This window comes from Gobio gobio (genome assembly GCF_949357685.1).
Source record: "Gobio gobio genome assembly, chromosome: 1".
NCBI lineage: Eukaryota > Metazoa > Chordata > Actinopteri > Cypriniformes > Gobionidae > Gobio > Gobio gobio.
In genome coordinates this window covers 34,044,362-34,056,645 of record NC_137097.1, presented here as the reverse complement: position 1 = coordinate 34,056,645, position 12,284 = coordinate 34,044,362, and the positions used below count along the sequence as shown (strand labels likewise).

General features: G+C 38.0%; 1 protein-coding gene across 1 annotated transcript; it reads left to right on the top strand.

Annotated features, from left to right (window-relative positions):
* Positions 1-1,726: 1,726 nt before the first annotated feature.
* Positions 1,727-10,629, top strand: nptx1l (neuronal pentraxin 1 like). The gene is made up of 5 exons (XM_079818253.1): positions 1,727-2,428; positions 2,987-3,194; positions 5,549-5,793; positions 6,281-6,460; positions 9,174-10,629. The coding sequence occupies exons 1-5, from the start codon at positions 1,988-1,990 to the stop codon at positions 9,393-9,395; spliced, it is 1,296 nt and encodes a 431-aa protein (XP_079674379.1). The 5' UTR covers positions 1,727-1,987; the 3' UTR covers positions 9,396-10,629.
* Positions 10,630-12,284: the final 1,655 nt, after the last annotated feature.

Sequence of the window (12,284 nt, the reverse complement as noted above, 5' to 3'; positions counted from 1 at the left end):
TATGTCAGTTATGCACATTAGGGTGTTTTTTGTTAAATTGTATGTTGTTTCGTTTATTGCATTATTTTAGATTGATGCATGTTACCTTGATACCCTTTTGTCTCCCAAATGACGCACTATTCACCACGCACTTACACTATGTACTTATGTACTCGACCATGTAGTGTGAATGCACTTCGTGCACTGGCCATTTGTGTTTATTAGTTCTGATTCATGAAACCAGTTGGTGCTCACAATGCAACACTGAAAACAGTCGCCACACAATGTGTGAAGTCATGAGAGATGTGCAATGTCACACAAGCATGGCCATTGTCAGAGTAGTCAATAGCTCCTGCAAATAGTTTTTACACATCTGCAGTAGGCTAACACATCCCCCAAATACTCAATAAAAGAACAGCTGATGTGACCGTCAGTGATGCACTGCATTTGTGTATGTATGTGTGTGTGTGTGTGTGTGTGTGTGTGTGTGTGTGTGTGGTCGGTCCAGGTAGACCCTTACTCTATAAGAACATCAACATCTGAAATCATTGTCCATAGACAAATAAATAAATTATGTTTTTTTGAAATTGTAAAAATACAGAAAGCCATTGTGTGATGGATAGTTTAGGGTTAGCGTAGGGGGATATAAAATACAGATTGTACAGTGTACAAATCATTATGTCTATGGAAAGTCCCCATAACACATGAAAACACAACATGTGTGGGTTGAGGATCAATAATCAATCAGGTACTGCAATTATGCTTCCATCACTAATCAAGCGGTTGTCCTCATGAGTCTTTTCAGACACCCATTTAGTGAAATGGACACAGTAGATAGGAAATGAAAGCGTAATGTTCAATCTAGTAACATTATACAGGCAGTTAATTTGATATACTGCGAAGCTCGTGTTATTGCAAAGAGTTACACTGTGTTAACCGGACATACTTTTCATATATTTTCAGTCAAAACCAGTCATAAGTCGCATGGGTATATTTCTGGCAATAGCCAACAACACATTGTATGAGTCAAAATGATCGATTTTTCTTTTATGCCAAAAATCATTAGGATATTAAGTAAAGATCATGTTCCATGAAGATATTTTGTAAATGTCCTACCATAAATATATCACAAATGTATTATTATTAGTAATATGCATTGCTAAGGACTTCATTTGGACAACTTTAAAGGTGATTTTCTCAATATTTCGATTTTTTTTTTTGCACCCTCAGATTCCAGATTTTCAAATAGTTGTATCTCAGCCAAATATTGTCCTATTGTAACAAACCATACATCAATGAAAATCTAATTTATTCCGCTTTCAGAGGATATCTAAATATCAATTTCAAATAACTGACCCGTATGACTGGTTTTGTGGCCCAGGGTCACATACAGTATACAGTTATACAAATTTTTTTTTATTTATTTATTCTTTTCTTTTTTTCTTAACAAATGCTTAATCTATTAGTACTGAGAGAGACTGTTTTCTAGCTAATGCAACAATTATAAATTATAAATGAGCTTCTCTGGAAAAAACAATGAGCAATTATTCAGTCTTTTACTTCTCAAAAGAGAACACTGTGTGGTTTATATTAGTGGTTTAAAATATAGCTTAATGTGCTTGAGATTGTTCACACAGGAAATGATGGGAAATGGCTCTTTTACCGTAAAGTATATACTTCATAATAGCGTATATATTTTTTTATTTTTTTTTAAGAATATCTTCCAACGATTGTGTGGAATTAATTCAGCTTTAGAACAATGAAAATCCGGCCGACGGGGTCAAAACTAGTTTCTCTGACTTACTGGATGTTTTTTTTTTCTGCTTTAATATCCAGGGGCGGGAGATCATGATCAGGCGCGTGATGCAGCTCACCGCCGCAGACGCGCGTGCTATATAAACCCCGCGCGCACCACAACCAGATTACAACCAGCACAAGCTGTCATAGAGAGAGCGAGAGAGGGTGCTGAAATCATTTGTCCAGAAGAGACTTCGGAAACAAACGCGCAATGGAGGCTGGAGCGAGAGGGATGCACTGGAAACTTTTTATACTTTCTTGTCTTTTAGCGGACGGGATGAGCCAGGACTTCGGACAGACCCAGTTCATTTGCACGTCCGTGCCCAAGGATATGGACATATGCGCCGCCACACTGCAGAACAGCGTGCCCGGGGAGGATCTCAAGAGCACGGTCATGCAACTGCGAGAGACTGTGCTGCAACAGAAGGAAACAATCATGAACCAGAAGGAAACCATCAGGGAACTGACTTCCAAGCTTACGCGGTGTGAAAGTCAGAGCGCGTCCGAGCCCGGAGACGCGAGAGCCGGCGGACGACGGAAGGAAACCGGCACTAAGAACACAATGGGAGATGTGTCGAGGGGTCCGACGGACACACTGGCTCAACTCTCACAGACTTTACAGTCACTCAAGCAGAGGCTTGAAAACCTGGAGGTATGTTTGTTCTTCTGGAGCGCTTTCTTCCATATAGGCTGCGGTGGATTATTATTTATTGGAGAGCGCATTCAGATAGGTTCTCACAAGTTTGTTTTAGAATAGTACACCACAATATTATAAATGCTGAATAATGGCGCATAATCCTCTTTTAAAAGACGCATTACGCCTATTGAGACTGGTGACTGAAACCCGTAGATTACAATAAAAAAGAAAAAAGCCAGTTTAAGCGCATTTTGTTAAAGTAAACTATTTTCTGATAACATAGTAACGCGTTTTAGCCTATTATTATGCGTAATAAAAAATCTAAGTCATGTTGTTTAACGGGGGAAATGCATTATAAACAATGTGCCTATTTCCACATAACCCAAACCCCTTAAAATGACTTTTATTTGTGTAACTTAATTTTGGTTGATTAATACTAGATCACATTTGACTTCAATAAATCATTAAATACATGTACTTGTTATTTCAGCACCAGTGCGCCTTTCTTAGAAGCTTGGCGTTTTTAATTAAACATGTATCTCACAAACAGATGTTCACATTTATATTTCATAGCAATTTAGCCGGAATAACAACTCCGTCCAGGCGAACAGCTTAAAGGATCTTCTGCAGAACAAAATCGACGACCTGGAGAAGCAGGTCCTGTCCCGTGTGAACGGTTTGGAGGAAGGAAAGCCCGGGCTGCGCAACGAGAGCGAGCAGCGCGGGCGCGTCGAATCCACTCTCACCTCACTGCACCAGAGAATAACCGATCTAGAAAAAGGTAACGGTCCCCGTTTCTGCTCCATCTATCACATACGTGTTGCGTAGATGTAACGGGTGCTTTCCTTACCTGATTTTTTTTTCTACGAGGGAAAAATACTGTTGAGCGAGCCAGCATGGATAATAAATTGCCGTCGTGGTGTCGCAGGAGAGGAGGGGGTCTACAGAGCTGCATTGCTTTGCATATCCAATTCCACCCAACCAGCTTTATAGCATGATTTACAGATTGGAACCAGAGAGTTTTTGCAAGCTCATGCGTTTTGTGAATTTTCATTCATGTGAATCACGTTTTCGTCAGTCATTAAGATGCATAATTTCCCACAACCTTTTACAGTCTAAAAAGGGAACTTTAAGGGGTATGGATTTTCATAGTTTACTCACCTTCATTCTATCCCAAACCAATAAGACTTTATTTCTTCTGTGAAGCAAAGAGAGACTTTGCAGAATGTTTGAGCTGAGCTTTTCCATTCTGTTTTGAGGGCTAGTTCACCCAAAAATGAAAATTATCCCATAATTTACTTAATTCTTCTTCTGATGAACACAAAATATATATATATAAAAAAATCCTGGGTCTGCTTTGTAGATTTTAAAGCCCAAAAAAGTGCATCCATCCATCCATCCATCCATCCATCCATCCATCATAAAAGTAATTCATAAGGCATACAAGGGGTTAATAAAATCAAAGCAATGTGTTTTTGTTAGAAAAATATCTATATTTATAACTGTAATCACTGGCTTCCGGACACGATTCTAGTTTCGGCGGAAGAGTAACCTCTGACCCGACGCAATGCGTATTGACGAAGAGGATAAAGAAGAAAAAAAAACACCGGTCACGAGTTAGAAGTCTAAAGCGAGAATAATTAAAGAGAAATGTGGGAGGAGCTTTGTTGCCCAGCACTATTTGTTTGAACCGTAAGAGGCGTCTACTCTCACCTAAGCTTATGCTGTTCATACGTCATACGCCAAAACTCGACTCTTTCAAGAACACACGGACAGCCGTTACCGGAAGCCAGCGATTACAGTTTATAAAGTTATAAATATGGATATTTTTCTTACAAAAATGCATAACTTCACTTCCTAGCTGTGTGGAGGACTTTTATGATGGGTGGATGCATTTTCTTTTTTGTTTCTAAAGTAGCATTCACTCCCATTATAAAGCTTGGAAGAGCCAGGATATTTTTTTAATATGACTCTGAATGTTTGCGCTGTGCACAGAGAGCCACATCCAACGTCATTTGAGGAGTATATAATGCATTGGAAATGTATTTGCCGTGTGGCAGGGGTCAGAGGGAGCTGTAGAAAAGTGCACGACGCAAGCTGTCAAAAGCATGAGAGCACTTTATATTAGGTGCTTCGAAGCATGTTGGTTCATGTAGCAAATGTCAGCTTGTGTCAGATTTCTGGCGCCGTTTAATGCTCTTTTGAAGGGTTTTGCCCTAGACTAGTACATAAATCACATTTTAATGTTCTTCGTATGTATTCATGTTATAAATTCAGGACAGAAAGGGATAAATCATGTACTAAATATTCATTTTGATCAAATATTTGCTTTTGGATGTTACATTTACGTTTAAGAAAATATATTTTATAAGCATAATAATTAGTAATGAAATCTTACATGTATAATGTAAATGGCAGTTACTACTATGTTCAGAAAAGTACATTTGCACATTGTTTGGATGAGAACACTGGGCATGATTTAAAATAAAATAACAGATTCATTGATTATGTTTAATATGACGATGTAAGAGGTACAGCAAATGGCAAGAATAACAACTTGTAGTTTAACACACAAAGCGATTGTATGACTTGTTTAAGACTTAATAGCGGTGTGTTTAACACATTCTTTTATGTTCCTTGGGGGAGATGATATTGTGTGGGTTTGGAACAACTTGAGGGTGAGTAAATTATATGACAGAATGTAATTCTAACTATTCCTCTGCCAGAGACCAGTAATGATGTCTACCATTGATTGCGGCGTTTACTCCTTGTTACCTGTAGCGAGCATCAAACACAAAGTTAGAAATGAATGAGACAAGGGATGCTCCCAGGCGGGATGGCAGCACTAGTGTGCTTGTCTTTCCCCAGGCAAAAGAACCAACTAAATCAATAGATGAGTTTTTGTTAGTATTATATCTTAGAAGTATAAACCGTGTGTTTTGCTTTTATATGATACATTTATAGAGGAGAATGAAAATTTGTTAAAAATTATAGCATATATATTTTCTATATGTATTTGAGAGTTATTTTGAGAGATTGTGTATTTTAGTGCTATGCAGTAGACTGCAATGATAAGAAGTTAAATATTGTTTGAGCACTGATTTTATTTATTTATGTATTTTTTTTTAATGACAGGTCAAAAGGAAAACAGACCACTGGATAAATTTCAGCTGACATTCCCTCTGAGGACCAACTACATGTATGCTAAAGTCAAGAAGAGTCTGCCGGAGATGTATGCCTTCACCGTGTGCATGTGGATCAAATCCAGCGCCTCTCCAGGAGTGGGGACGCCTTTCTCTTACGCAGTGCCTGGACAGGCCAATGAACTGGTTCTTATTGAATGGGGAAACAACCCGATGGAAATGCTCATCAATGACAAGGTACATTCCCACTGTATAAGCCTTGTGATAGATAGATAGATGGATAGATAGATAGATAGATAGATGGATGGATAGATAGATAGATAGATAGATAGATAGATAGATAGATAGATAGATAGATAGATAGATAGATAGATAGATAGATAGATAGATAGATAGATAGATAGATAGATAGATAGATAGATAGATAGATAGATAGATAGATAGATAGATAGATAGATAGATAGATAGATAGATGATAGATAGATAGATAGAAAGATGATGGATGGAAAGAAAGAAAGAAAGAAAGAAAGAAAGAAAGAAAGAAAGAAAGAAAGAAAGAAAGAAAGAAAGAAAGAAAGAAAGAAAGAAAGAAAGAAAGAAAGAAAGAAAGATGTCCTGTGATGGGACAGTGTGTGTTAGACACTGAATTCTTAAAGCAGTCAGTCTGTATCAAAATGAATGTGATATTTAGGTTTCATCTGGGTTTTGCCCTCTTCTGATGTAGGTTGCTAAGCTACCTTTCCTGATCAATGACGGGAAATGGCATCACATTTGTATCACATGGACCACTCGAGATGGAGTGTGGGAAGCTTATCAGGACGGCGTAATGAGGGGAAATGGGGACAGTCTGGCCCCTTATCATCCAATCAAACCACAAGGGGTATTGATTCTGGGACAAGAGCAGGTATGCGTCATCTTTTTTACATTCACTCATCAATACATTAAAGCGTGGAAGCTCAAGGTGTTACGCAAAGATGATTTAATGATGAGTGAAGAATACAAAATGGCTCTGTTCCAAAACACAGTGAGCTGCCTACGTAGCAGCATTTCATTTTAGGGCATCGCAGGCGTTCTCCCATGCAGAGCTCATCCAAACGGCAGCTGCCCACACCTAGTTGTGGCCAAATTGTATGTATCTTTCTCAAATAACACAATCCCATATTCATTGAAGCATGCAATGAATTGACATTTTTCAACAAAATCCTATAAATATATATTTATACAAATTGCTATTTACTCGCTTTGTATTTTAGTGCCGTTAGTGAATCAAAAGATTTCATAATTATCTTTATTCACGTTACACACTGCTCATAATTTACCCGCGTTAACAAGTAATCCTGGGTATTCGTACGCTTGCGTTTCACACTGCACATTCCTAAATCCTGGGTTAATGACCTAATTTGCATATTTGCAGTGTCAGTGTCACTGATTGGAAGAACGGCGCACGTGATATGCTTACATAAGGGCTCTAGCACTGCGCATCCCCATATTATATTTTGGCGAATTTGCCGAATCTACTATTAAGTTTATCCTGAATGGACTTTTCGGACTATAAAGGTAAGAATGAAACGTTTCACATTTTCCCCCTCAAATGCTGAAGCTACTGTTTATACAGCACACAGCGTTTCCGTGACTGACTAAAGCATGTGAATATGAGGCACGCTATTGGTTGTCGGTTGCTAAGCATCTAGTCATAACACTGCTTTGTTTCACACTGTAGACGTTTGGCACAAGTGTGGAGCACAAGTCCTGAAAAGTGAAGCCAAAGGGTCTCGATCTCCCCCAGGTGGCTGGAGTCCCAGTATAGTTCATAAACCCCACCCTCTCCATGTAATGTAATGGGACGTGACACAAACTAAACAATCAAATTACACTTCAAATAATTTTCTGTCATTCAAGGAACCTTTCATTACGCCGATGTAAATTTAAGTGTTCGTTTTTTAAATTCGTTTGGTTTGAGTTAGTTATTTGATGCTATAAAAACGGCGAGTGTGTCATGACAATTGACAGCTGTGATTGACAGCTTCTCTGAGTGAAGTAGTCACTGAGGCACTAACAGACTTTTTTCTGGATTTTCGTGAGGAGATTGGAGCGGCAACTTTAATTTCTACAATTCCATAACTGTTTATTTTACACCAACATAATGAGTTGTTCTGCAGTAAGAGAGTGTGAGAGTGTGGGCGGGGTTTTTGATATCCCGGCTCTACTTCCCGCTCTCCACTGCGTAGACTCGGGTCCAAAATCAGCGCAAGATGTCAGCGCCATATTGGGAACTTCACTTTTCTTCAGTGGAAGAGAGTGAAGGCACATAGTCCATCTTTTTTTACGGTCTATGGTTTGGCACTACAATGGGGGGTTAAACAACACTGAGGACACGCAACAGGAGTGAGCACAATTGACAATGGATGGCGACGAGACTTAAAGGTGCAGTGTGTAATATTTATGAGGATCTATTGACAGAAATGCAATATAATATACATAACTATGTTTTCAGAGGTGTATAAAGATCTTACATAATGATGCGTTATATTTTTATTACATTACAATGAGCTATTTCTTTCTACACACACCGCGGGTCCCCTTACAGTGAAGTTGCCATTTTGCGCCGCCATGTTTCTACAGTAGCCCTAAGCGGACAAACTGCTCTACAGAGCGCTGAGTGCTAATCTCAGACGACATTTTTGTCTTGTGTCGGCCACCGTAGATTCTCTTTGTGCTTCGAAAGGGAGGTGAGCGGTGGACAGTTGCAATTCGCAACATCACCACTAGATGCCGCTAAAATTTACACACTGCACCTTTAAGGTCCTTGCACACTGAGTCTGAAAATTTTGCTTTGAATTGTCAAAATACCTCTCAAAATGCTTGCTACCAAATCTATTATGACGGACCAAAGCTTCGGAGGAAGAGTGTAAACGTGATTGATACAAGGTGAGGTTGTATTTATTTTTTAACTTGTGAAAATTTTGGACTCAATGTGCAAGGACCTCTACTCTGTAAGTTGATTATTTAATTTAGCCGCGTTTTAATACGCTCCTGTTCATAGAGATTTTTACATGGATGGCGTGGCTTTTTAGGTCTGGTAGAATCTGCAATCTCTGACCCAGTTTGTTCACTGGCTTCCATTGCTGTAATACGCTGTGTTTTCCAACAACTGGCAACCCGGTGTGTTGAAATACTATTGGGTAAACTGGCAGTGGGCGGGATCAAACAGACCAAAACAAAAACAGACATTCTGACAGGGAACGCACACCTAAATATCTGCAAACATATGGTATTTTTATGCCTTATCACAGTCAAAACATTACATACAGCACCTTTAAGTACAGTGTGAAAAGTCCTAAGAGGTCCACACACTTGGTTTAGTAACAGAGCCAATTGTCAAAGATATCATTGTAAACAGTCAGTTCTAAAATACTCTATAGCACAGCCAATAGACAAGAAGGTTTTGGCTCATTTTAAATGGAGAGACCTTCAAAGAAGACTGTAGGGATGAAACGCATTTATGAATCATTTATGGGCAGATGAGCTTCAAAGGTTAACGGGGACTAATCTAATGTCTTTGAAGGCATTCAGCGTTTATTCTATCAGCATCTCAAATAAATGTTATCTACCTGCAGGACACTCTCGGTGGAGGGTTTGATGCTACTCAAGCGTTCGTCGGTGACATGGCCAATTTCCACATTTGGGACCGAAAGCTGTCCGTGGGAGAGATTTATAACCTGGCCACATGCAGCAGCAAAGCACAAGTGGGGAATGTTTTCTCTTGGTTGGAAACCAGCATTGAGATCTATGGAGGGGCTTCGAAATGGACATTTGAGGCCTGCCGCCAACTGAACTAAAGAGCACAGAAATCTCCCAGCCAATGGGAGATACGAGTTACCAGGTGTCTGTTACCAAATCATTCATCTTTAAAGAACATTTTCAATCAAGGCTGAACATGGACATCAATATCAACTGGAATTTTCTAGCTATTTCAGTATTTCTTGTCTCTTAACACTTCTCAGTCCTAAAAACAATCACGTCTTTGTCAGTTATTTTGGGATCTTGAAGGCAAAAGCTGGGGTTGGTGATAATTCAGAGTTTTAGCTTGAAGGCACTGTGGTTCTGCTTTGGGCAAGCAACGCCTTACTGGAAAACTACTTAACGTGATACGGCTCAGACTTCCATCTTAACAGCCTGGATCATTTGACCGCTCCCTTCGTACAGGAAGCCATGTAGTCATGAAGTAGATTTCTGAACCACTTAGGTTACTGTTCTCCATCAGGATTATTAGATAGATCTATCCACTGCCTGGGATACTCACTGTGAACTTCGGATGTAGAATGTAAAACAAACAAAGCTGAGTGTGTTATTCTTTTTTTCACACGCTTTTGTTCTGTCTCATCACCTCCTGCTTGAAGCATTTTTCTTTTTTTTTTTTTGTTGGTGTGTCTGTGAATGTGTGTGTGGGTTTGTAAAAAATAACTTGATAATTGCCAACACATTTCAAGCCTGGGTGCCTTGGGCTGTTTAAAAAGATCAGAATTTGACACATTTGTCATTATTTGCTGTGTACTTCTATTTATCTCTTTCTTTCCTTGTGTAACTACTGATACGTTATGTTGATTACAACTTGTCACAATTACAATGGTCAGGCTGGTAATTCAAAGTTTAAATTGTGGCGTGCTCGGCAAGTGTTTGTATTTTTCAAGGAATGTTACGTGTACAGAAAACAGCATGAACATCTAAATGCTGCAACAGCATCAATGAAAAACTGCTTTTATTAGCTCATTTTGGGTTGAGATTTTATACTGTATTGTTATATGCTAAAAGCATGGCAGCACTGAAAGATGAAAAAGGTCTAAATTTTGTAATAAAATTGTTATACAAAAAATAGCAAGTGTGTTAGTGCCTAAATGATTGATTTGCAATGAACAAATGCCATGTGCAGACAATATGTGCCTGGAAAAATGCATTCAAGAGTGCAAAAGTTTGGGGGAAGAAGTTGTAGTCAAAAGTGACTCTAAAGACATTTATAATGTTACAAAAAATGTCTCTGTGCTCTTTTGAACTTTTTATTCATCAATGAATCCTGAAAAAAAAAAAAAAATTCATGATTTCCACAAAAAATATGAAGCACAACTGTTTTCAATGTTGATAATAATCAGAAATGTTTCCTGAGCATCAAATCATCATGTTAGAATGATTTCTGGAGGATCATGTGACAATGAAGACTGGAGTAATGATGCTGAAAATTCAGCTTTGATCATAGGAATAAATTACATATTAACATATAAAACGTTTTAAAATTTAAAATTGTAATAATATTTCACAATATTACAGTTTTTACTGCCTTGGTGAGCAGAAGACACTTTCTTTAAGAACATTAAAAGATCCCCAAACTTTTGAACAGTACATTTTATACCAGTGGCCTATAGCTAGACTTTTAAATATTGGCATAATCTTTGGTTTGGTTTGGTTTAGTGTTGGTTCTGGGAACATTCTTGACATTAGAGGAACTTTTTAAAAGGTATGATGTTCCTCAATCGTTCTTTCAAATTACTTTTGATTGACAATTTAACATTCTAGGAACATTGATTTGTAACATTCCAAGAACATAAAAATGTCCAGTTTCCTTAATGTTTATTTAAAGCTTAGTATGATGTTCCTGAAATGTTCAAACACCTGCTGTGAACAAGCACTGAAAGAAAGATAAATAAGAACACAAATTACAACTTTCTTCAGCCACAGCCTTAGATGAAATCAACTGAAGATAAAAAAAGATGTCAGACGTCAGAAGTTCTTATTGAGAATTAACAAAAGTTTAGATGTTGATGTTTGGTTGAAAATATTTAGTTTGATGTCACCATTATGGTGATCAGTGTTTGGTATTTAGTTGGGCTCTTGACCCTTGACTTTTATTAAGTTACTTTTTTCAGCAATTGCAGGTGTTTTCAGAAAACATTTCTGTATTGATAAAGCTGATCAACATGGCTGCTTTAATGGTCAAATGACTGCATTAAAGTGTTTAAACAACTACATTTTCTGTACTTTTGGAATTGAAGCATTTTTTGAGAATAACTTCAACAATAGTGACAATCAAAAAATAATTCAGCTGCATAATTTATTCATGCTGCAATGCATTCTAGGGGCCATGGATGTGTTTTGTATGCTGGCATGAAGCATGTCACCATAGTTGTGTTGCATATGCATAATGTTGACGTCTGTGAGTGTATAAATGGCACAAAACATGTTTTAAACAGAACATTAACAATAACAGTGTTGTTTATACACTCCCAGATATCGACATTTAGCATCTGAAAAGCAACAATGGTGTTACAAATGATCTTTATCACATCGCTGAGTTTACTACTTTTCAATAATACTTCTATTCCGTAAGTCAACAATCACAGAAAAATCTGTTTTTTAATCCACTTCATTTGACCATTAAAACAGACATGTTGGTTTGCTTTGTCAATGCAGAAATGTTTTCTGAAAACACCTGCAAGTGCTGGAACAAAGTAACTTAACAAATGTCAGGGGTCAAGAGCCCAACTAAAGCAAACACTAATCACCATAATGGTGACCACAAATGAAACTTTTTCAACCACACATCAACATCGAAAGCTCTGTTAATTCTCAATAAGAACTTCTGTAACCGAATAACAGAAATAAAGTTTGGTTAATAATAAGTGAAGCTGGTAATGCTGTTTGTGAAGTTGTTTATTCATCCTCTGCTGAGATCTTCA

Excerpts from the sequence above, each read along its gene's own strand:
- nptx1l (XM_079818253.1), top strand. The coding sequence starts at position 1,988 with ATGGAGGCTGGAGCGAGAGGGATGCACTGGAAACTTTTTATACTTTCT. Across the intron at positions 2,429-2,986 it reads AGAGGCTTGAAAACCTGGAG|CAATTTAGCCGGAATAACAA; the intron begins GTATGTTTGTTC and ends TATATTTCATAG. Across the intron at positions 6,461-9,173 it reads TGATTCTGGGACAAGAGCAG|GACACTCTCGGTGGAGGGTT; the intron begins GTATGCGTCATC and ends ATCTACCTGCAG.